Source organism: Dendroctonus ponderosae, unplaced genomic scaffold (assembly GCF_020466585.1).
Source record: "Dendroctonus ponderosae isolate FM_Combo_2020 unplaced genomic scaffold, Dpon_F_20191213v2 Dpon_F_20191213_7, whole genome shotgun sequence".
Lineage (NCBI taxonomy): Eukaryota > Metazoa > Arthropoda > Insecta > Coleoptera > Curculionidae > Dendroctonus > Dendroctonus ponderosae.
The window spans coordinates 10,275,652-10,296,587 of record NW_026018916.1 but is presented as its reverse complement, the minus strand read 5'-3'; the positions used below and the strand labels follow the sequence as shown (position 1 = coordinate 10,296,587).

The 20,936-nt window shown below is 33.7% G+C and overlaps 1 protein-coding gene across 17 annotated transcripts in view; it reads right to left on the bottom strand.

Annotated features, from left to right (window-relative positions):
• Positions 1-20,936, bottom strand: part of LOC109542836 — a 63,458-nt gene that overhangs the window by 34,412 nt on the left and 8,110 nt on the right. For 9 of the 17 annotated variants that reach the window (XR_007281906.1, XM_048668060.1, XM_048668061.1 and 6 more), the window contains exons 2-8: positions 20,189-20,358; positions 15,346-15,497; positions 12,983-13,056; positions 12,374-12,481; positions 8,607-8,714; positions 7,686-7,763; positions 1,317-5,870 (exon numbers count right to left, since the gene is read on the bottom strand). Coding sequence is in view for 16 of the 17 variants with exons in the window: in XM_048668060.1 (XP_048524017.1) it covers positions 1,317-5,870; positions 7,686-7,763; positions 8,607-8,714; positions 12,374-12,481; positions 12,983-13,056; positions 15,346-15,497; positions 20,189-20,284 (5,170 nt within the window). In the remaining variant the exon portion in view is untranslated. Of the gene's footprint in view, positions 1-1,316; positions 5,913-6,478; positions 6,946-7,685; positions 7,764-8,606; positions 8,715-11,975; positions 12,130-12,373; positions 12,482-12,982; positions 13,057-15,345; positions 15,498-16,000; positions 16,081-20,188; positions 20,359-20,936 lie in introns of those variants that run through there. The other 8 variants (XM_048668062.1, XM_048668075.1, XM_048668065.1 and 5 more) reach the window with 8 other exon arrangements.

Genomic DNA, 20,936 nt, shown 5'->3' with positions numbered 1-20,936 from the left:
TATTTCTATCTCCGGATACGCTTATCTGAGGAACTAATATAGATGAACATACCAGGCCTACTCTCAAGTTGTGTTAAAGTTTATATTTGATATTTCAGGATGGTTTCATTCATGAAATTCTTTTGTCGTTTGAATGCTGTAAATATTTGGGAAATTTTTTCAACATTCACCTCGTACAATAAACATCAGCAGTTAGGGCTATAATATTTTAACTGGCCATTCGATCTACATGTGGTTTTTGTTTTTAATATGGAAAACTAAAATTAATCATGTGACGTAATATTCAAATGGTATATTTTTCGAAGGCTCCCCACATTCTAAATTTAAAACTTTAAATTTAGGTTAATACGACTAACCGGTACACTCGGCTGCAAAAGTCCGGTCGTCAATGTAATTTTCTTTGCTACGGTTAATTGGTCTCTAATGAGTGAGTTAACTGCTTGCAAAGCACTGTTTCAAATAAGAATTTCGTTTTCTGCTGCCTAAAAGCTTCATTATTTTCAACTAACAAAAACAGTTCAGAAAAAATGTATTAAAAATTTGTAGGTAAACAGAAAACCACCATAAGTCAACTGCCCTAATATTTCTACTTTCAATTTCAACTGTCTTCCACAATAGTGTCGTTTTTTACGAAGAAAAGTTTAGAGTTCATTTTCCACATTTGTTTTAAAAATAATGATTCAATTATTTTTAGGCTTTATTTCTACTTAGGGAGCGCTTTTATGAAACGTCGCAAATAATTTAAAACATCAATCCTATGCGGATAGAGACACTAAATAACATTCTGAAAACAATGTGTCTTGGATATTATATTTTTCCCTTTATACTATTAGGTATAGATTTTTTGTACGAAAAATTAGTTAAATATATTTTCGCTTATTTCGAGCCAAGGAAAGATCTGCAGTGATTCTTTTCATCAAGATCAAAGCTTTCTGCGCTTACACTTAACGATTAAAACAATAAATCTTAGAGAAACTAAATTTTTATTAATAAAGAAACTAATTAATTATAAAAGCGTTCAAAAGTTCATCAATTAATAAAACATGCATAGTCAGAAAAAGCTCGATCTGAAATAGAACTTTACTTTGGTTATATGTAGATACTTCGAAAATTAACAATTTTATAAAAAAATATTTTCTGCTTCTGTCCTTCACCAAAGTGAAATTTGCATTAATATTTTAACTTACCACTACATTAAGTGGCTATTTTTCAAAAACCTGCTTATTTTTCAGTCTTGCAGGAACACAAAACCCATTCAAAGTTAATTGAAAACATGTCAAACAAAAAACAACAAAGCTCACACTCAATTTACTTACTGTCTTCTGGCTGTGTTGTCAAGTCGCCCACAAATTCCTGCAAATGTCGAGGAAGCGTTTCCACGCCCTTCACTTTGTCGCGGTCCAGCACAATTACTGGTGGGGCTTCGTTGTTTTCCTCGATTTTAGATGAATCCACTTTTTCGGCTGCGTCATCCTTTTTTTCGCTGGAGTCGCTGTCTGTTGAGTTGTTTTTCCTCAGCTTTTCCTTTACTCGGTCCATAAATTCCTGCTCAATTTCGATTGGATGTATTATTTCCTTGGATCTAAGTAGGACATCCTTTTCTTGTTCCAGCTCATTGCTCGAAGATATTTTGATAACTTTATGCTGTTTCCTCTCTTGCCGCTCAGAGAACTTGTCCATGTATTCCTCGTACATTTGCTGTCTGAAGAACTCTGTTGGGAAAACGGGCATTGAAGCTGGTCGCTCTTGTTTGCTGCTCACATCTTCTCTTATTTCAGCAAAATCTCCCTTCTTCGACACGTAAAAGTCGTCCACTTGGAACTCCTTCTGTCTACTAGGAGCGATTTCTGCTCGCAACTTTCTCTTCTCTTCCTCCAACATCTCAAGCTCACGTTGAATCTCTCTTTCTTTTTCCATAATATCGATCAGTTGTTTTTCATAAATTTCTTGCGGCAAAGAACGCCGACGAGTGTTTGAAAATTTCGCTTGCTCACTTTGAGCAGTTTGAATAGTTCGCCGTAAGTTATTTATAGGTATGTTAGTGCAGTCGAGGTTAGATGTACTTTTGCTTTTATGTCTGGCCAACGTTAGCCATTCACCCAAATTTTTTGCTTTTAGTCTTTGCTCGGAATTGTCTGCAGGAAATAGGAACTCTTGGGTGGGCTCTGTTTCGCTCGGTTCTTCGCGAATAATTGTAAGCAACCGATTTGGACTCAACAAGTCAGATTCCCTGTTGCCAATGTTTGTGATAATCACTTGATCATCGTTGTTTTTTGCTGTTTCTCTAGAACCCTCATCATGGCGCCTTCTGAGGGCGAAATTTTTATGAAGCTCTAGAATTTTTCGCTGTTCTTCCTCATAAGAGTTTGAGCGGTTGGTCCACATGTCTTGGTTAGTCTGAACTGAAACAGTGTTGTTTTCAGAAGCAAGACCTTTAAATGGAAGTTTGTTAGTAAAATTTTCAATGCTTTTGGACACCTCAGCCAGCTCCTTCAGAATTTCCTCGCCGAAGGGAAGCGACACTAAAACCTTTAAAACGATGTCTCTAAGTGACAACGGCTCATTAGTTTTATTGGCTTCCAATAATTCTTCATCTTTCGCTATTGAAGCTACATCTGCAAGGGACGAATTAGGATTGTACTTGACAGTACACCTGGAACTCTCCTCACTTTCAGAGCTTTCGCTGCTTGCAGAGGCAGGTCGAGGTGGACTTAGAACATTGGAATATATCACGTCACCGCCTGCAGGAGTTTCCCCTTTTGCCAAAACTCCCCTATTCTCAAATTGCTTAACTTCCGCTCCTAAGTTGTTAGCAATGCGCTTATTTAGTAGCAGAGTTTTGGATCTACGAGGCGGAGGTACTGGAGGACTGTTTTCAATTTCGTTTTCTTTTGGGCGTGGTGGCACTGGTGGAGATATATCATTCTGCGAGGAACTCGGACTTTTCGTTTTAACTTCATCAGCTTTCCGATTATTTGGAATGTTTTTTTCTGCAATGCCTTCCAAGGTCTTACTGATACTTTGAATATCTTGCTTAGTAAATGTACTTACTTTATCATTGCGCGAACAGTTTTCAACCTTCAAAGGAAGACTGAAGTTTGATTTTGCATCTCCTTCAATCTCAACAGGTATTATTTTTTCTAAAATATCGCTGGGTTTTGCTGGGTTCAGCTTAGAGGGGCCGGTCGGAGTGTTTTCAATTGTCACCGGAATTATCACTTCCCCTTTAGATTTATCCTGCATGTTTTGGTTGTTATTTGTTTCTAATACTATGGGAATTATTACTTCTTTTTTCTCTTGAATGGCGATGTTGTTGGGAGCCCTGTGAAATTCAGTATCAATGGTGAAACTTAAAAGATTCTTCAAAACGCTTCCTTCTTCTTTTTTAGGTACGTTTTCGTATATGTTTTCCAATTTTATTGGAATAATTTTGTATTCGTTGCTGTTATTTTCAATCAAAGCTTTATTTGTCCCGCTGGTTAGACTGTTTTGTGGTTCGTTTTTTCCTATATCGGAGATTTTCGTGTTGACTATAATTGATGATTGAGAACTCTCGTCCAGTTTGGTTTGTTCAGGCTTCCCTTTTTCTGAACCATTTGAAAACGTTATTATGCGCGATTTTATTAAATTATTTCCTGTTGTTGTGCTGCTGTCAACTACTCCTTCATTTTTAATGGTTTCGGTCAACTTTTCAAACTGGAAATCTTTTGCCGAGAATTCGTTAACTCGTTTTTCAACAAAATTCTTGCTAGGTTGCTCGCAGCTCATTACAACCAAATCGTGCCCGTTCTCGGTTACATTAAGTAAATCTACTGCAGGAGATTTAGATTTTCTGAAACTGGGCCCTATCAATTCTTTTTTGTTAATTTTATCCTTAATTTCATTGTTTAGCTTCTTTATTTTTTCAAATTCAACCAATTTTTGACTGTCTGTTTTATTGGAATCCTGAGAGTTCATTATTACATGTCTCAATACAAATTCTTTCTTTGATTCGCTGATGGAATTTTCCGATTTTATAGAGTTGATGGTAGTGTTGGATGTACTGGAAGCTGATTTAGTTTCACTTTTGGAAATTTCCTCTGTTACTGATTCTTTATCATTTGGTTCAGTGAAAACCTCCAATGTGTCTTTCAATGCTTCTGTAGTAATAGCTTCAGGTTTATCTCCTAAGTTCCCGTTCAGTTGATTATTAGGATTCAGAACGTATTCCTCAAAGTCCTTTACTACTTCCACATCGCCATTTGTAGATACTTCATCCACTTTAACTTTCCTGAATTCTTCATTTTCTAAATGCCCGTTGACAAGTTTTTTCGATGTGTGCATCGCAGAAACACTTCTTGCTTCTGATCTAGCCACGTCGCATTTCTCCTTTGAGTTGGACAATATGTTTTCTTTTGGAGGTATTTTGGGTTTGGCCTTAATGGTTTCTGGCTCTTTTGGCCTCAAAACATTCGGCGTTTTTGTATAGTCAAATAAAGTTTGAACTGAGCTTGATTTTTTTGCCTCAGCAGCGCTAGATGATGCTAGAGGGGAAGGATTCACCTTCGGGTAATTTAAAGGTGCGGAAATTGTTTTGGAAGTGTTTATCTGACTTGACGTTATCGAGGAATAGGATTCATTTGAGTGTATTTGCAAATTATCCCGCGGGTTGTCTAAATCAGTGGAGATTTTAACTTTTTGTTCTTTTGTGCCAATTTCTTTACTTGACTCTAAATTACCCTGCAATGAAAAATTTTCCTCCGTATTAAGCCCATCTGCTGTTGGGTTGTGCATTTCAAGTTCGTCTGTATCGTCATCGTATTCATCCTCAATATTTTCAAGTGCATCATCAAAGTCTTCAGTAGATATTGATGATGTGCTGGAATCCAGAAGATAAACAACTTCAGCTTTTTGTTGTTCTACTGGAACTACGTCGGTTGTGCAGATTCCTTCTTGCTTAGTATTTGTTGGTTCCAGCACTTTAGCTGCTACCAAAATTGGTATTTCGGCTTCCGGACCTGGTAAAGTAGAGTCTTGTTCTGGAGTGCCTTGTTTTAGATGTTGAACAGATCTGCTCGCGCCTCCACATTCTTTATCGCTTATGTCACTAGCCTCTTCAGATATCGCATCTAAATATCGAGGATTTTCAGCAATTGGCATGAAGTATTCCTCTAGCTGTTTGCGTTTTTGCAGCTTCTTGGCTTTCGAATCTTCTAAGCCAGCTGTTTTTTCGTATAGTTCCTTAGCAGATTCCTCCGGTGAGTTGGCTAGGTTTAGTCCGCCTAAGAATGTTCTCAATTCTTGTTCCTCTTGAGGGCTGATTTTCGAAGTAGCCTCTATTTTATTATCTTCGCTTAATTGCAAACAAATGGAAGTTAAGGCGCTTTTTCGTGTCTTCTCATTTTTGAGATCAAAATCATCCAGTAGGTTTTCATCGGAAGATGCTTCGGAAATTACAACATTAGGTTGATACTTTCCGTCTTCACTTTCACTAGCTTCGGATAGTTCTTGAATTTTCAAAAGATCATCATCATCCAAACTTTTACTTTTTGCTTTAAGTTTTTTTACATCCCTAGCATGTTCCAGTTTCAGTTCCTTTGGCGATTCTACTTTATATTTGTGTTCGATTCTTTTCAGTCTTAAAATTTCCAAATTTTTTGACGAAGGTTCACGCACGATTTTGTCACTTTCATCCACTATTCCTTTTATGGCAGTCGAGTCAATTTCATCAATTTCAGCTTCGCTTTGGCTCTGACTCTCCTGCGACACAGTCCGATTAAGTAAATTCTTTTTCCGCAGTCTTCGTTTTTTACTTTTCGACATTCGCCCTTGCCCATCGTTCATGTCTTGATTTTCTCCGCTTCGATCTAGTTGAGTCTCTTGCTGCGATCCTACATTACACGAAAGTTTCTCGGTATTTGATTAAGAGCGTCCTCAACACCAAAAAAGAAAAAGATTGAAGCGTCCGTTAACAGGGTGGATCTGTGAAAAAGAGCCGTCTGAACATGGATAAATGCGCAGTCATGCTGGTTTTGTGATCAATGTTTTATATAACGTAGCTGATTTATACATTGTTCAATTTCCGTTGAATGTGGTCATCAAAATCACTATTATATTGTTTTTGACGATAGTATTTTTAATGTGTTTTCAGTTCCTAAACATTAATTACCATAATAATAATTGTTGTAAAAATAAACATGAAAATAATATTTGACAATTAATGTCTGGAATGTTTGTTTAATAGTAATAACTGAACTCTGAAGAATTTGCTATTGTTTTCTGGAAGATCTCTCATTATTTTTATCATTTCTTTTGAGACTTTCCTTAAGACAGACAACAGCAAATGATTTTACGGCATAATCAATATTATATTAACGTTGATCATGAATTTCCCATTGTATATAACATTTTATCTCATCACCAGCGTGATTGCTTAAACAATAAATAACTCATGTTTGCTTGCACAGATTCGCCTATGTAACGTAAAATATAATCTAACCTTGATAGTGAAAACTGCTTAAAAAATCACGTTGCAAACAGCACTTTTTCACAGTCAATTAAAAGATTTTTGGAAGTGTTTTCTCCAAATCACAGCCGTTAAGGTTTTAGCTCGTACACTGCACGATAGGAAAACACCAAAACACTCAACCACAATCACTACATTTTCGCACTGGTTATGTAGACATTGTTAGTGTTAAAAAGCGAAATTGTTTATTAGTCTGAAAACGTATAGGTATATTTTTAGAGATAATTCGTGCTTAAGTATGTGTAATGGATTCCATTGGCGTATCAAATTTCGGATTTTTCGTTTGTATTTCCGGATGGAAGACAGGATATTATCTTTTCCAAGTAGCATTAGGTCGCGTATATCTAAGTATACTTTTTAAAATTTTTATCGTCCAAACGTGTATTTGCGTGTAAAACATAATATTTTTTAAATCACAGAAAATCAGATTTTTTGTTTAAAATTTAACTAAATATTCATTTAATGACCGCCGAGTTAATATTATGTACATACCGCTCCATAGTTTACATATAAATTTTCTATTTCAGCATTATTTATGGGTTTGCTTGACAAAATAGTTTTTTAAACTTGTATAACGAAATAAGTAGTTATAAGTAAGTCTAATAAACATAATCCCTAGAGAAACTGCGTTGATATATTTGAAAGGATTTTATTAAAGTATTAAGTAGGTGTAATGCTTTAAAACCAGCTCTTTAAATAATATAAAAGGGACACTTTTTAAGGAAAATGCTTGATAATAAAATTTTTGGATGTGCAATATAACAATAGGCAGATAGTTTTGGCTTCAAATCGTCACAAGAATCTACTACTAGAGAAATTATGTTCTTTTGATGTTTACTTTTTTGTTCTACTACCCTGTCGTTTTTTCCAATATTTTCTATTTTGCATTCTTCATTCTTTAATTTGATAAAAATACACCATAATTTTTTAATTTATTTTAGTATTCGGTATTTTACTGTAATATAGCGATTTATTTCGATTTTTTGTTGATATTCCAATTCAGGTCAGCCTTTTGGGCTGACTGTGTTTATAAATATTGCCCATTAGGAAGACAACATCAATTCATTAATAGACGTGTTTTATTTTATTTTTTTCAGTCACGTTAAATGCGAATTTCTTTAACTGCTTTGTGTAATATGTTTGGCGTAATTTTAATTAATATCTGAGCAATGTGACTTACCTTCGTCAGGAATGGAACTACAATTGGAATAAGATGATTGTCTGGATGCTACTGCGTGATCACTTGATATGTTTCTTCCTGGAAAGAAATAAATAATTATAGAATTTTGATAAATGTATTAATCGAACGGTTGAATTTTTAAAAGAACTATTCAATTTGTAAATCCTAAATCCTTCAGGAGTTCTGAAACTTTTCATTTAATATTAATTAAATAGTTCGCGAGTTTTTGGCGACTTTGCGTTTTTTTTTTCAACTTCACTTTTTCTTAAATTTACTTTTTGCTCCATCTAAAAATTGGTGCTTGGTCAAAGAATTTAGTCTATTTACACTCAGGTGATATTTCCGTTGTTGAAATTCGGTTCTGACCAAGTTTTTTCATTCTTGACTGGCGAAGGCGCCAACGAATTCAAAGATTTATCTCCAATAGGAAATCAGTGGATGGATAGATAAATAATTTGTCGGTATAAATTTGCCTGTTTTCATATACTAGAAGTTTTATGTTGAATGCATTTTTTCAGTCACATAAGAGCTTCCAATGTTTTTAACATTTATCTGTTTATCCCATTAAATCAAACATTGATCCGAACGATTTTGACTTTTGCCTAATAAACAATGAAGCTATCGGCATTATTATCAAAGTTTTCTGATATTAGTCGGTACAGATCTCGAGATGTGTTAATCTCAGACAACTCTAGCGCCGATTTCAAGCACATTGGCTCTGATCAGCGAGATTTAGTCTGAGAGTAACACTTTCAAAACCTGTAGTTGTATTGCGCCCATGAAATTTCCATCGGCGGGCTGCAACTAGTTGGTTTCGCATTTGCATCATTATTAGATTAGTTTCCAATTGACCCCAAAAAAAATATTCTGATGATAATATCGAATTTTAACTAAATAATAACTTAAGCAGGTATTTATTACCTTCTGGAATTAATGTGCTTGGTGTCGAGGTAGATGAGCTTGACGTCGATTTTTCAGACACCGGAAAGTTCGTTACGATCGTAACATTTGTACCGTTTTCGTTGGAATCTGAAAAATAACGGAAGCCTACATATTAATGTTGCTTGCAGCCCTATGAAAAAGCCGTTCACAAATGCAGTAATAACATGTGACGAAAGCTTTATGGCCTACAAGTTAGCCAAAGCTAAGACATTCCCCATGAGAACTTTAACAATCCGCACTTAAACCTAATGAACGTAGGTACATTATAGTCCGAGATTTTTATGTCATTATAACTCAACAATTTCGTCTTTTTGTTGCCGCTGCATTATCTTCGTTTAAATTTCCCGGTATAGGTGATCGTTGCCGGATTTATATTATATTATTACATTCCAATTACCATATAAAATTACTTTCCAAGCAGCCTTTACGGGAAAATCTGACCGCAGGTCAGAACAGTCATTCGTTAACATAGGCAGATATTTTTTCAGCCGCAGGAAATTTGCAGATAATTGCAGATATGTTATTCTGAGTAGAAGTAGTTTGCCAGGTGAAGATTTTCATTGACTTTTACAAGATTTATCAATAAATAGCTAGTTGGGAGAATTTTTTGCAGAGCAAGGACTTGGGTACTGAAAAATCACGACTTTCAACGCATTTTTTAGCTCAATAAGAATTTTATTTATTTTCTTAGGTTTGCAATACTCGCGGTGGAAATTGCATTTGTGACGCAGATTCTCATTTACATTTATAGACAGGTTTTATTGCATTTCAAACCTATGATTTTTTTACAGACCTGACTAATATTGTAAAATTCCTTAGCTTCACTAATAGACTTCGATGCTAATATCTCAAAAGTTGTTTTTTCAGTATTTATAAAGTATAACTTTGATTAGCAGCAGATGTTTTTCAGTTAAATTCTACGTGCACGGGCAAACTCACAGTACATTCCAGCTTTTTTTTAAAGAAAACTGACTGGAATAAATTTTTTCCAAATATTTGCGCTATATTTCATAAAACTCTATATCAATATTATTTAAATTTACGTGTAAGAAACTAATTGTTTACATACCAAATCGAGAAAAGTCCACGAAATTTGTTGTTCACAAGCACAAGTCAAACTGTTTTTTGTTTAATCTAAAGTACGAAAAGCTCGAGTCTCGTGTTGAGCAGAACGACGCCGATACTGCTATTGAATAATTGTTTAAGCGAAATGGGATGTACCATGATGGGTTGAAGCATACTTCCGTATCCGTTTTTCGTGGGAGTGTCTCTGCACACTGTTATCCCATTTTATAGAGTGGCCGTAACTGGCGCACCTTAAAAAATTCGACTACTGACTGCATTACTTATTTACCACTATGCGGTTGCGGTGATTTATTTGATGTTTCTTTTCCAGAGTAGAACGTTGTGGAACCTATCTAAATTTGACTTGAGGTGGTGTTGGAGTAGTCAATTTTGAAATGAGATTCGTGTTTCTGAATACAAAACCATATTTTGATACAATGGGGTAATTGAATGTGATAAGTAGCATCTGCTTGATTAACTGGATTGGAAAATTGCAGTCTAAATCAAGCAAAGAATTATATATGTATTAATATTCGCTTTCATTGTTGGAAATTCGAGCATTCCTCTGGTTTAGTTACAGTTTCGCTAAACAATTGCTGAAGCTCAATGCAGTTTCGATCCGATTTAGTTAATTTCATCGTTAATCACCATATCAGAGCCATTGTGCAATTGTACTAGATAATTCGTTGATGTCCAATTCGGACAAGGTGACATCCACATCCATTCATTAAACTTAATAATGAAAACAAATAAATATTTTAGGCTTCAAATAACCCGTTTTATATTATTGTCATCCAATAAAAATAGTGTTTTATCATCCATTGTAGAAAGGGAGTGATTCTTGCTGCGCATTTTTTTTTACTTGGGAACAACCGAAACCAGAATGTTTCTGGTTCTGGAAGCACCAAGACTATAGAGCTTGCAAATTTAAGTCAATAACAGTTTTTGAAAAAATATCGAAAATTTTTATGGAATTTTCCAACAAAATAGTTCTGTTTTGTTTGAATTTTTCACAAAAAGAACCCACTTTGAACCTCACTAGACTCACCGATATTCTCCCAGCTTTCCAAGAGAAAAATTATCCCAAGTTTTGTTTTTGTTGCTTTAGTTGTATCCATTAACATTGTTGTTATGCTCTAGCATATTGATCATCCGGTCCATGATGGGACGACTAATTTTGTGAAAACAGCCGAGGATAATTGGGCATAATGGGCTTGGATTTGGGCACGTAATACTGTATACTACAAAGCCTTGCGAAATACCCAACTAGCAAATACATAGTAATAATTGGTTGGTTTTGGTTGCAAAGTTCCGTTGTTCAGATCAACTGCACGTATAATTTTATTGTAGTATCGTAGTAATTTTATTTATGCAGTCATTGGATGCGCCCTTTCTTTTCTGATGACTTTCAGGCAAGGAAATTGGTGGTATGCTTTAAAAGTAGTAGAAAAACGTTCAAATTTTTCACTCGACAAATTTCAAATACAGGTAATTTGCGATTAAATATAAATCTAAATTTAAAATAATAAATTATTTTTATAATAGTCTGACATTCTTCCGGGAACGAAGCGCAGAATAAGTTTATTTAATCTAATTCCGTTTTCCAGTCTTCTTCCTTCAATCGGCAATTAGCTTTTAATCCCAACACCAGAAGAAAGTGAGTGCTTTGTAACAAATAATGTTACATCGAAATATACCCATAATAGAAACAAATAGAAACGATTGCAACATTTTCATAAAGCAATAATTTCTCTTGCGCATAACAAAAAAACCAAGTGGTCAGATATGAAGTTTTTTCTATTTGAATATTAGTAAATTAAAACATTTGCAGAAATGTTATTTAAAATTACAAATTATTTTTAGTTTCAGTTGCGATTAGAAAAACAACCGTTTTTATTATCCTCTTTTGCTCTCTTTCAGTAACGCTGTTTAGAGTTTAGGAAGTCAATTTAATTTGCTTTACGAACGTTCGTATTTGTGGGAAATAAGAGATCGAATAGGCATTAATTGCTAATACATTTTCAGTTTTTTAGGAAAGTGGGCCTAATCTTCACTAATTTTCTGTTTCCGTTGCAGGATAAGCAATTTCAGAAGTTTTAATTGAAATCGTGTCAACTTTTTAAAAGAAAGTAAAATTAACGTTTCTACACTTTTTACACAAACTACCGTTTCCTAACCGAAAGCGGAATCTAAATTTGAAAGCTTACATAACGAGAAGAAAATGTAAAACTTTTTTCTGGACATAGAAAAAGTACGCTGCTTTTTCACCTCTTCTTAAAATACCTTTCTTTTTCAATCCAATTCTGGACAACATTTTCCTCCATCGCCTTTTGGTGGGGCGTTCCCGCTTATCCCATTTGTCTTCCGATTGTTTCGCCACACTTTTCCTACGCTTGAGACACAAAGTCCACGGTAGACGCATTTTTCACTTTTTAATCAAAATCCTCACAGGTACGAAAAACACCAAAGAACTTGGTGCATGTAGCCCAAACGACTCTAAGAAAATAATCTTCTTCTGGTTCATATGCTTTTGGTAATCGTGCCGCGCCCTTTTAGTTTCTGGTGCCTCATAGCGGAACAAATTTGATTTTAAAAGGCACTCCCGCTGTCTGATGTTTTTCATTAGCGTTATGGTGTTTTTAATTTTTAACATCGTAGTGTTTTAATTAATTTGGACTTACCTTTACCATTAGTAAATTCGCTGGATTTGAAGATTTCGCATTCGTGATTTTTTGGCTTGCCTGAAGATTTTTCAATAGTCTCTTTCAAAGTGTATGTAACACTGGACTCTAAACAAATTAATCCTAATTAGTATTATATATTTGGAATTTTATTGAATTTATTCGTTAGAGTTTTTCATGCAAATAATTTTTTCCAAGCGCTGTTTTTTTAAAAATATATTGCGATGTATCAGCTTGTTATTGCTTTTTGGGTTTATAGCTTTATATCATTTCTAATGCATTCTTCGACAGAAGAGTTCATTAGGTTGTTTTTACGTGTGAAGCCGGTGTTACAACTCAAACCATAGTTCCATTTTAAATTCAATAATCAATCAAATTATTAGCATGCCGTTCGTCTCTCCTTCTAGTTATTGCTAAAGAAGTTTTGAAAAGCATAAAATTTGAACTATTTGTTAATTTCTGTCGAAGTTGTAACTGTTTTACAGATGAGAGTTTACAATTCCGAAAAGGAATAAATTTGTTATTTCGATCTACGAACAGTTAGGACAAGGAAAGATGTATAAAATAATGTTGAAATTAAATATAGTGTTAAACTTAGGTACTACTTACTTTTTACAGTTTCTTGATGAGTTTCCTGATGGATGGTTCGGTACTGTCTTCGAGTTGGCGTATTTTCTACGGCTCTGAAATATTTTGGGGGTAAGTCATTTTCTACTTTGTATTTTATTGTGAAAACATTATTTCGAAAGAAGCCGAAGTTGTTTTCGGCAATAGTCGATTACCAAACATTTAATTAATATGTAATGTATGTAAGGGCTTGGAATTATGCCGGATATACAAACATTTTGCTATTGGGCGTTGATTTATTTTATTTAAAAAATACGGGCAATATAGCAAATGCAGCCTAAATAATCCCAAATGCGCTAAAACTGGGATTAAGGCGGAATAACCAATATAATAATACGAATTAGGTGATTTAGCAATATTTGTTAAACTATTGTCTGTAATTTAGCCTTATTATATTTTGAAACTTTACATTGAATATATAGAAATGAATCAATTAATGAATTAGTTACTTGGCAGCATGATAAGGCTTTACAGTTCATAACCAATCAAATATCGGAAATAGTTTGGTATTATTTCCCTAAAATAAGATCTCATTTTGCGAATGTCGTTCTCGATATTGGGATAGGTTATTTCTTTGATCTTTCGAATATTTTAATTTTAAATTAAAATAACAACACACCAATAATACTTTCCACTGTATTTCATCCTTATTGATGTTCATAAATTATTTGGCTAATAACTAACAACCGATTTAGTGCTGGCTTAACGAAGTAGGTAAAAGCGCTCGGAATATTCATGCTATACATATATTGTGATGAGTGTTATTAGATAATAATTTATAATGCCTATTTTAGCATGCAGCCAGTCCCAAAAAAGCCTAATTATAGTGGTTTTAACAAGAATAAGCAATATTAGAGAAAACTTGAAAAGAGTTACTACTTACTAATTTCCTATATATTTTTTTCACAACCGCGTTTAAGGCTCTGTTATGACAGTGTGATCCCAATACTGCGATCGTGAAAAAGTTTGCCGTCAAGCCGAAACCAATATGCACATCTATTTATAATTTTTTCACAAACTCCGATTTTCAAAACAAAAATAAACGGAACGTAACCTTTAAAAATGCCGTACTTGAGTCGGCCGATAATTTATTAGGAGGCGAGTATTTTTGAAAAAATTTGGAAAAGATAAATTCGGTTAAAGTTGCTTCATTAATTCTGGAACAGTGATGAATGGCATAGAATAGAAACTTGACTGAAATTGAACATTTTTTTAAATTTCTGTTTTTTGGATTTTTAAGCGACAGCTACCCCAAACCCAAACTAGCCAAATAAGTAGGCACCTGCACATAAGAGGGTTTGCTACAGCTCTCAAACAATTAAGTTAAAATTAATTAATTAAGTAAAAAAAATATTCCAGTCTAGCTGATTTAAGTCGATTTCGGGTACGAGATAAAATTTACTTTGTAAAGGAACATGTCGCAATAATAGTCTTTCATTAACTGATTGAGTAAAACTAACAGTAATTAATGACTTGCAAACACATGTCCGATTAATCAAAGTAAATTCGCTTTTCAGCATGTGTACCTATGTAATTCCATGCAATGCCAAATGTTCTAAGGTTGACATGGTTGAATGAAGCTTTGGTGTTTTATTCAGCCTCACCCTTTCGTTTCGATGAATGCGAACATTATGTCAAGCAGAAATCCTCATTAGTAGCTTACAATAATACGCCTACTCAATGCCAGTAGCTCACATGTTGAGTTGAGTCGTTTTTTTTAATGTGTCCTATTTTTTTTTACTCAGAATTTTGTAAATCGAAACCCAGCTTCGATTCTATATTAAAATTTATGAGCCGAGGTTACAGGTATAAAATTCTAACTTCGACTTAAAAATTCTAGCAAAATTACGGTCTCATCTTTTTTACTTAAGAAAAACAGCAAATGTTCATCGTATTTGTCTTAATTAAGGACTGAGCTTCAGCTTTAAGGCAAGTAAAAAAGTCAGCGAGATGAATGATTTTGATAAGAAAAGTACGCAGAGATGGTAAAAACGCCACTGCAAAGAAAAACATCGATTCTTGTTGTGTTGTCAGTTCTATTGAAGTTGCATAATACCCATTTATCCATTATTTATTTTAAACGGTAATTCACTGTGTCAGTGGCACTGTCTATACTATAGCTAATGAATAGTTTTAGAAATTGCTTTTGTAATGTAATAAAGAAATCTGAGCTTAATGATGGCGTCATTTTAAAGGTGTGGATAAACGAAAAATAAATCTGTATAGAACTTTATCAGCTCAAGTAGCATCGCAATTGACTTTCATGGGACAAAAATTAAGCAAATTGTTGGTCTATTGATGGACTACCAAAAATATGTCCGTTAGTAAGTGAATTTTCGACTTACTCATTAAGTCCTAACTTGAGAGTGCTTCCGGACCTCTTCAGCAAATTGTGGGCTTCGTTGTTCGTTAAATTTTGAGTTTTTTCGCCCTGTATCGATGTTATCAGGTCTCCTTCTCTAATTCCCCTTTGGGCCGCTTTACTTCCAGGATTTACCTGAAAAAATCCAAGTTATTGAGAATCACTTTATGATTTCCCTAGTTTGCAATGTTGATAAAGGAAAAAAAGAGAAAAACGTTCTGTCATAAAGGCAATACTTGGAATATGTTATGGGCTTTTAATAAATAGTGTTGTAAAATTAATTGATTTATTTATTTAAAAGCGCACCAATACAAAAATAAAACTGATTTAGGATTAAAGGCAATTCAAAAATAAGACGGTGCCCAATTATCAAGCAAGCAAAATTTCATAATTTTCTTTCTCCTTAGGTAGTTTTATTTTATTAGTAATTTCTATTATATGTACTGTTGGCATGTTTGTGCTGATTTTCAAGCCCATCATTTTTGAATAGGCGCCGAAACTTTTCGAAGAAAACATGTGAATACATATTTAGCGTGCGAAGTAGAAGATTTTCATTAGCTCCTAATGTTTCAAAGTTATAAAACTCTTGGGCGATTGATATATACTTGTTTTAATTCTGGCTACAATTTTATACTAACCAAAAAATCCTTGCGTCTTCCACTGGGCGAACAAAACTTAAGCATCTTCACTTGGGAACATAAGCGAATCGTTAAAACACCAAACTGTTTTTAGAATAAAAACCCCATAGAACTTAAGTCAGTCGAAGCGGATGGTGCAAAGCTTCAAAAACAACACTTAAACGACTCAGAATATAGACAATGGATCTCATAGACTTTTAAAGAGCTTTCAGCTTAATAAGCGCGCAAGAAACCCCGTTAAAGCACACATTTCAATTAATACTGTTTAAGCATGTAATGTGAAAAGGCATTGTAGGGACCCGTAAAGTTCTTGGAATTACGACGAAGAGTGGAGACGGCGACGAAAATTAAAAAAAGCTAGGTACTTCATTTCGAAAGAACGAATTATTATTTTATTATGCTCATTATACCAGGTGCTGGCAAAAAGAAAGTAGATATTTAATGGAAACATTTTATCTTAAGCGCTCTTGTCATCAATGTGTAAATAAAGTGTTAAAAGAAGCAACAACTAACTTGGAATTCTACAGCTTTTGTTTGAAGGGAGGAGTGATCATAGACATAATTTTCGAAATCTTATCATACAGTTAAAAATGAATATGATAATTTAATATACGCAGAAATTGCATGTTTCTTAAAATATACACTGTGGACATTTTATGGGTCTATTATATTTTTTCTAAGATTTTAACGCAATTATTGTCTAATAGATATTTCGTGTCGACCCTCATAGTTGATTCTCATTTTTTACGCTTCTTTAGTATTCCGTGTTGTTTTCTCTGCCTTAAACGCTTAATATGCTGGAAGTGGCACATTTATCCCTGTCTTACTAGAGTCGGTTGATATCTGTGTTGTTTTATGAATATAAAATATTTTTATTTACATAAACAGCCAAATATATTGAAACTTATTCAACTAGTGTATTTTGGGGGTGATAAAGAGCGAAAAATGTTTGTAAATTTGCTACTAAAACGGCTGTAAAATAGTCGGGTTGCGACATGGATTTAAAAGTCATTTTCGTTAAAAACTGCTTCAGTACACACCCATACGAAAATGCTCTAAAAAGGCATATTATGTAGCATCACATACAAATACATTCTAAGCAGGAATTGAAGACGTATATTTTACCCAAAATAATCATTGCTAAATCTGATAAATAGTATTTGTTTCTTAAGTTTAACTTTCTGTGAAGAATCCAATTATTTTTACCCTCAAGCACTTACTACTTCAAAGCTATCACAAATTGCCAATATTTTGTTATGGTTTTTTTAAATATCACTTTTCTCCATATGTATTTGGGAAAAATCACTGTCCAGAATAACAAGTTCAGGAACAGACTAAATATCATGCCTAGAAAATATGCTGGATAGTACACGCCTCTAATATCAAATTTCAATAATTCGGCCATTTATAGTTGCAATATTCATACATCTATGCTGTTAATGAACGACTCCGACAACATACAAGTTTTGCCTGATTTTCAAACTTATTATTTCCTTAAATAATTTTTAAACATAATCACGTCTAATAGGGAGACTATATCCACTTGTATCCAAATACCCATTCTCATTGTTTACTGCTTTGCCATAAAATCATCACTTTCTTTTGCTTATGTTTACTTGAGAGAACTAACAACTCTTGAAGTTATTTAAAAACTTTCTCAAACATTTACATTCCCATAATCCTTTTCGATCCGACCAGGAATTTAATTTGTAATTAGAGTGAAAAAGCCAAATATTTACTCCTGAATTAAGTTGGGCAGATTTAAAAATACATTGGCTCCCTTAACTGGTTAAATTGAGTTTCTTTAATGCTGCGTATCGAATTTGTCACAAAATAATCAATATATCAGATTTTTAATAAACTTTTTCTGTTATGAGTAGCTGGTTTGCTGTAGTTGTGATTGAAACATTACTATAATTTGAATACATTTGCGTAATATTTTATAAAAGCATACGTTTTAGGTCAATTTTCTAGTTCGAAAGCCAGATGTTTTTTCCTACATCACTATCAACTTTTTAAACGGCAGTTATCGCTACTGTAACTGCCCAACAAAAATAAACTATCTGTCTTCATGTTACGAAAATAACCGTCGCTTTATTTACCATAAACCATTTTGAACAACACATGTCTGTTTATAGGTTGACAGTTAATAATTAACTTATTAACGCAAACTTGGTTGTAGATCAAGTGTCTTCGGATGCTTTGAGCGAAATGTACAATTAAATTAATCTCATCCGGTTACAGATAGTTACAGATATCCTAAAGGCGTACTTAGGATAACTACAGTAAGTGTAAAATGTAACTGTATCTAGAACTCTGTGTTTTCCTAATAGATAATTTGTGCTAGATTTAGGATTTATGGTCGGTATTTCAGGAAGCTGATTTAGGATTTTCATCCAATCAACTTTGGCATAATTCAGATATTCGTTAAGTTGGAGTGTTTTATCAAACAAGTGTGTTTGTACAGATTTCTGCAATTAATTTTCTAGTAGCAATTTCGATCAGAATAATTAGCATTACATCCTCAGCCTCAGCCTACATTGGTTACTTCATGAACTGCACCCAGTTAGCAATGATTTTCAATAGACCTTATCTAATTGAAATCATTAACAAGTCAAGAGGTTTTATGGGAGTTCACGGCGAAAGGTCGTGGCACTTATGGAATTGAAATAATCGCATGAAACAGTGAAAAGTAGTCAAAATGTGCAAATACTGAATCTCCAGCTAAGGACCTACTCTGTAACTATCGTGTTTTAGAAAATGTCGTAAATTCATCCGGGGAAAAGTTGCAGAATTAGATATTGAAATATTTGGGTTATTCTAATTAATAACATATGAGCTGAATATTTGCTGCAATTTACTAATAGCTATATATCGCGATAATCAGCAAGAAGCAATAAAGTCACAACTTAGCAATTAACTGAAATGGTTTATTGGCTAATTAATTAAATTATTCATCAATTGGGTTGATACGCGCAATGCAAAACTCTTCCCATATTTAAGCAAACAATCGATTTAATTGATGCTTTTGTGGAATCAGAACGCAAATTAATGGCAGCATTAATTTCAAAGAATCACAACATATTTTATATTCAATTAAAGGCCGACTGTAAAAAACAACTTAATTTAATTCGTTGATTTCATTACGAAAATTGATATTGATTGTTTAGGTGCTAATATGTAGATCGAATATCCGATTAGCTGGTTATCTGATTGAGTTAGTTCACTGATAGTTATTAATCATATGGATATATTTTATCTAAATTGTCATCGCTATTTAGGTCGGTATTTTTAAAAGAAATATATACGGTTTAAAATTTGGGAGGTGCAATAATGTGGTTTCTAATTAGAGATCTATTAATTAATTAATTAGTAGTGGGGTAGGTTTTGTACCTTTTTTCCTGGTTAAAATCAGTTTTTTTCTTCAATCTGTACACTTTTAACACTGTGGTAAATGTAGCTATTTTCTTTGAAATATTTCAAATTATGTAAAATCTCCTGATATAAAATAGTGCAAAATTTCCTTTGGCAATTAATTCCATATCGTTCAGTGATATTAGGAATGGGAAACAGTCCAAATTTTCAAAGCAGCACTGACTCATCATAGCAAATTAAAACTGGTATATTGATCATTGTATTGTGTTCCAACTGCACTTTAAGCAAGTGGAAATTAATTTTCTCGTAGAGACTAGTATTAAACTTTTTTAAATAGAAATAAAGGACGAATAAAAATTGATGAAAATCAATGAATTCAAGGCATTATTTATAATGTTAAAAGCCATTTATTTCTTTAGCGGTTATAGAGCATTCAGTAAACAAAACATCAACCATTTAAACAATAATAAAAATGGGCGCAATTATAAAAGGAAAAGATCAGCAAAGAGGCATTAATTTCATCTCCAATTAGGATGAGGATTACTAAGGGACTTTTATTCATTTCCACAGGCACTGTACTTGAACTGAATAAATAAGCGCAAAATTCACATGTCCGTGTGACTTTTAGTGTAATTTCTTCACTCAACAAAATACTTGTTGGTAAACTAATATTAGATATGAGCTGAAAAGCAGCTTTTTAGCATGTAAAATGCAGCCGGTTGTTAATCATCTTTTTTACTGAATTAGTCAAATGAACCCATGAGACAAAAGCCAACTGATTTGAGAGCAAAGTAAAACCCACTAAAAACTTACCCTGGAAACTTTTAATGGATATTTCTGATCCACACCACCATTCATGCGAAATCCCCACGGTACGCCACCTTCCAAAGTCACTTCTCGCTGTGTCATAGCCCAGATTTCGCGACTTTCCGCCTATTTTCGCCGATTTTTTGCGGTGTTTTTAGTGTTTGGACAATCGCCAACTGGAACAACGGATTAGTACATAAGCCAGTGTCAATAACTTTATAATTTTTTTTATTGCCACTAGACTGATCTAATTAGAGCACGTCAAATGTTGGCAGAATCCTCCTGTCTACCCGTATTTTAACATTCAAAGAAATTTTGCTGATCCAAAAGTGTAAGTTATTTATTGTGGATCAAAGACAACCGATGTTTATTTTGGTTGCCGTGCATTAGTGGAAGCCATCATCTTCTTTGTATAGCAAACTAACACTGATTTTTAAAGGCAATAAGGAAACCTATAATTATACCTAATATCTTGGTGACCGGATGGCATATTACAAAAGCCAATCCAATTGTTTACAAAAAAGACAAGATTTTTACTTGAAATAATCGACAAAGTGTTTCCAGAAAATGTCACTAAAAGTTTTAATTAATCCATAACGTTTTCAACAAGTAAAAGTTGCAAAAATGTCCAAAACATTTAAGTAACTAAGCTATGGCAAGGCTATGGCTGTTTTATTAGATTAAGTGATCAAGCAAGAAATATTGTTCTAGAAGAACAGTGGATACACTACAAATTATTTTTTTATTTGCTGCT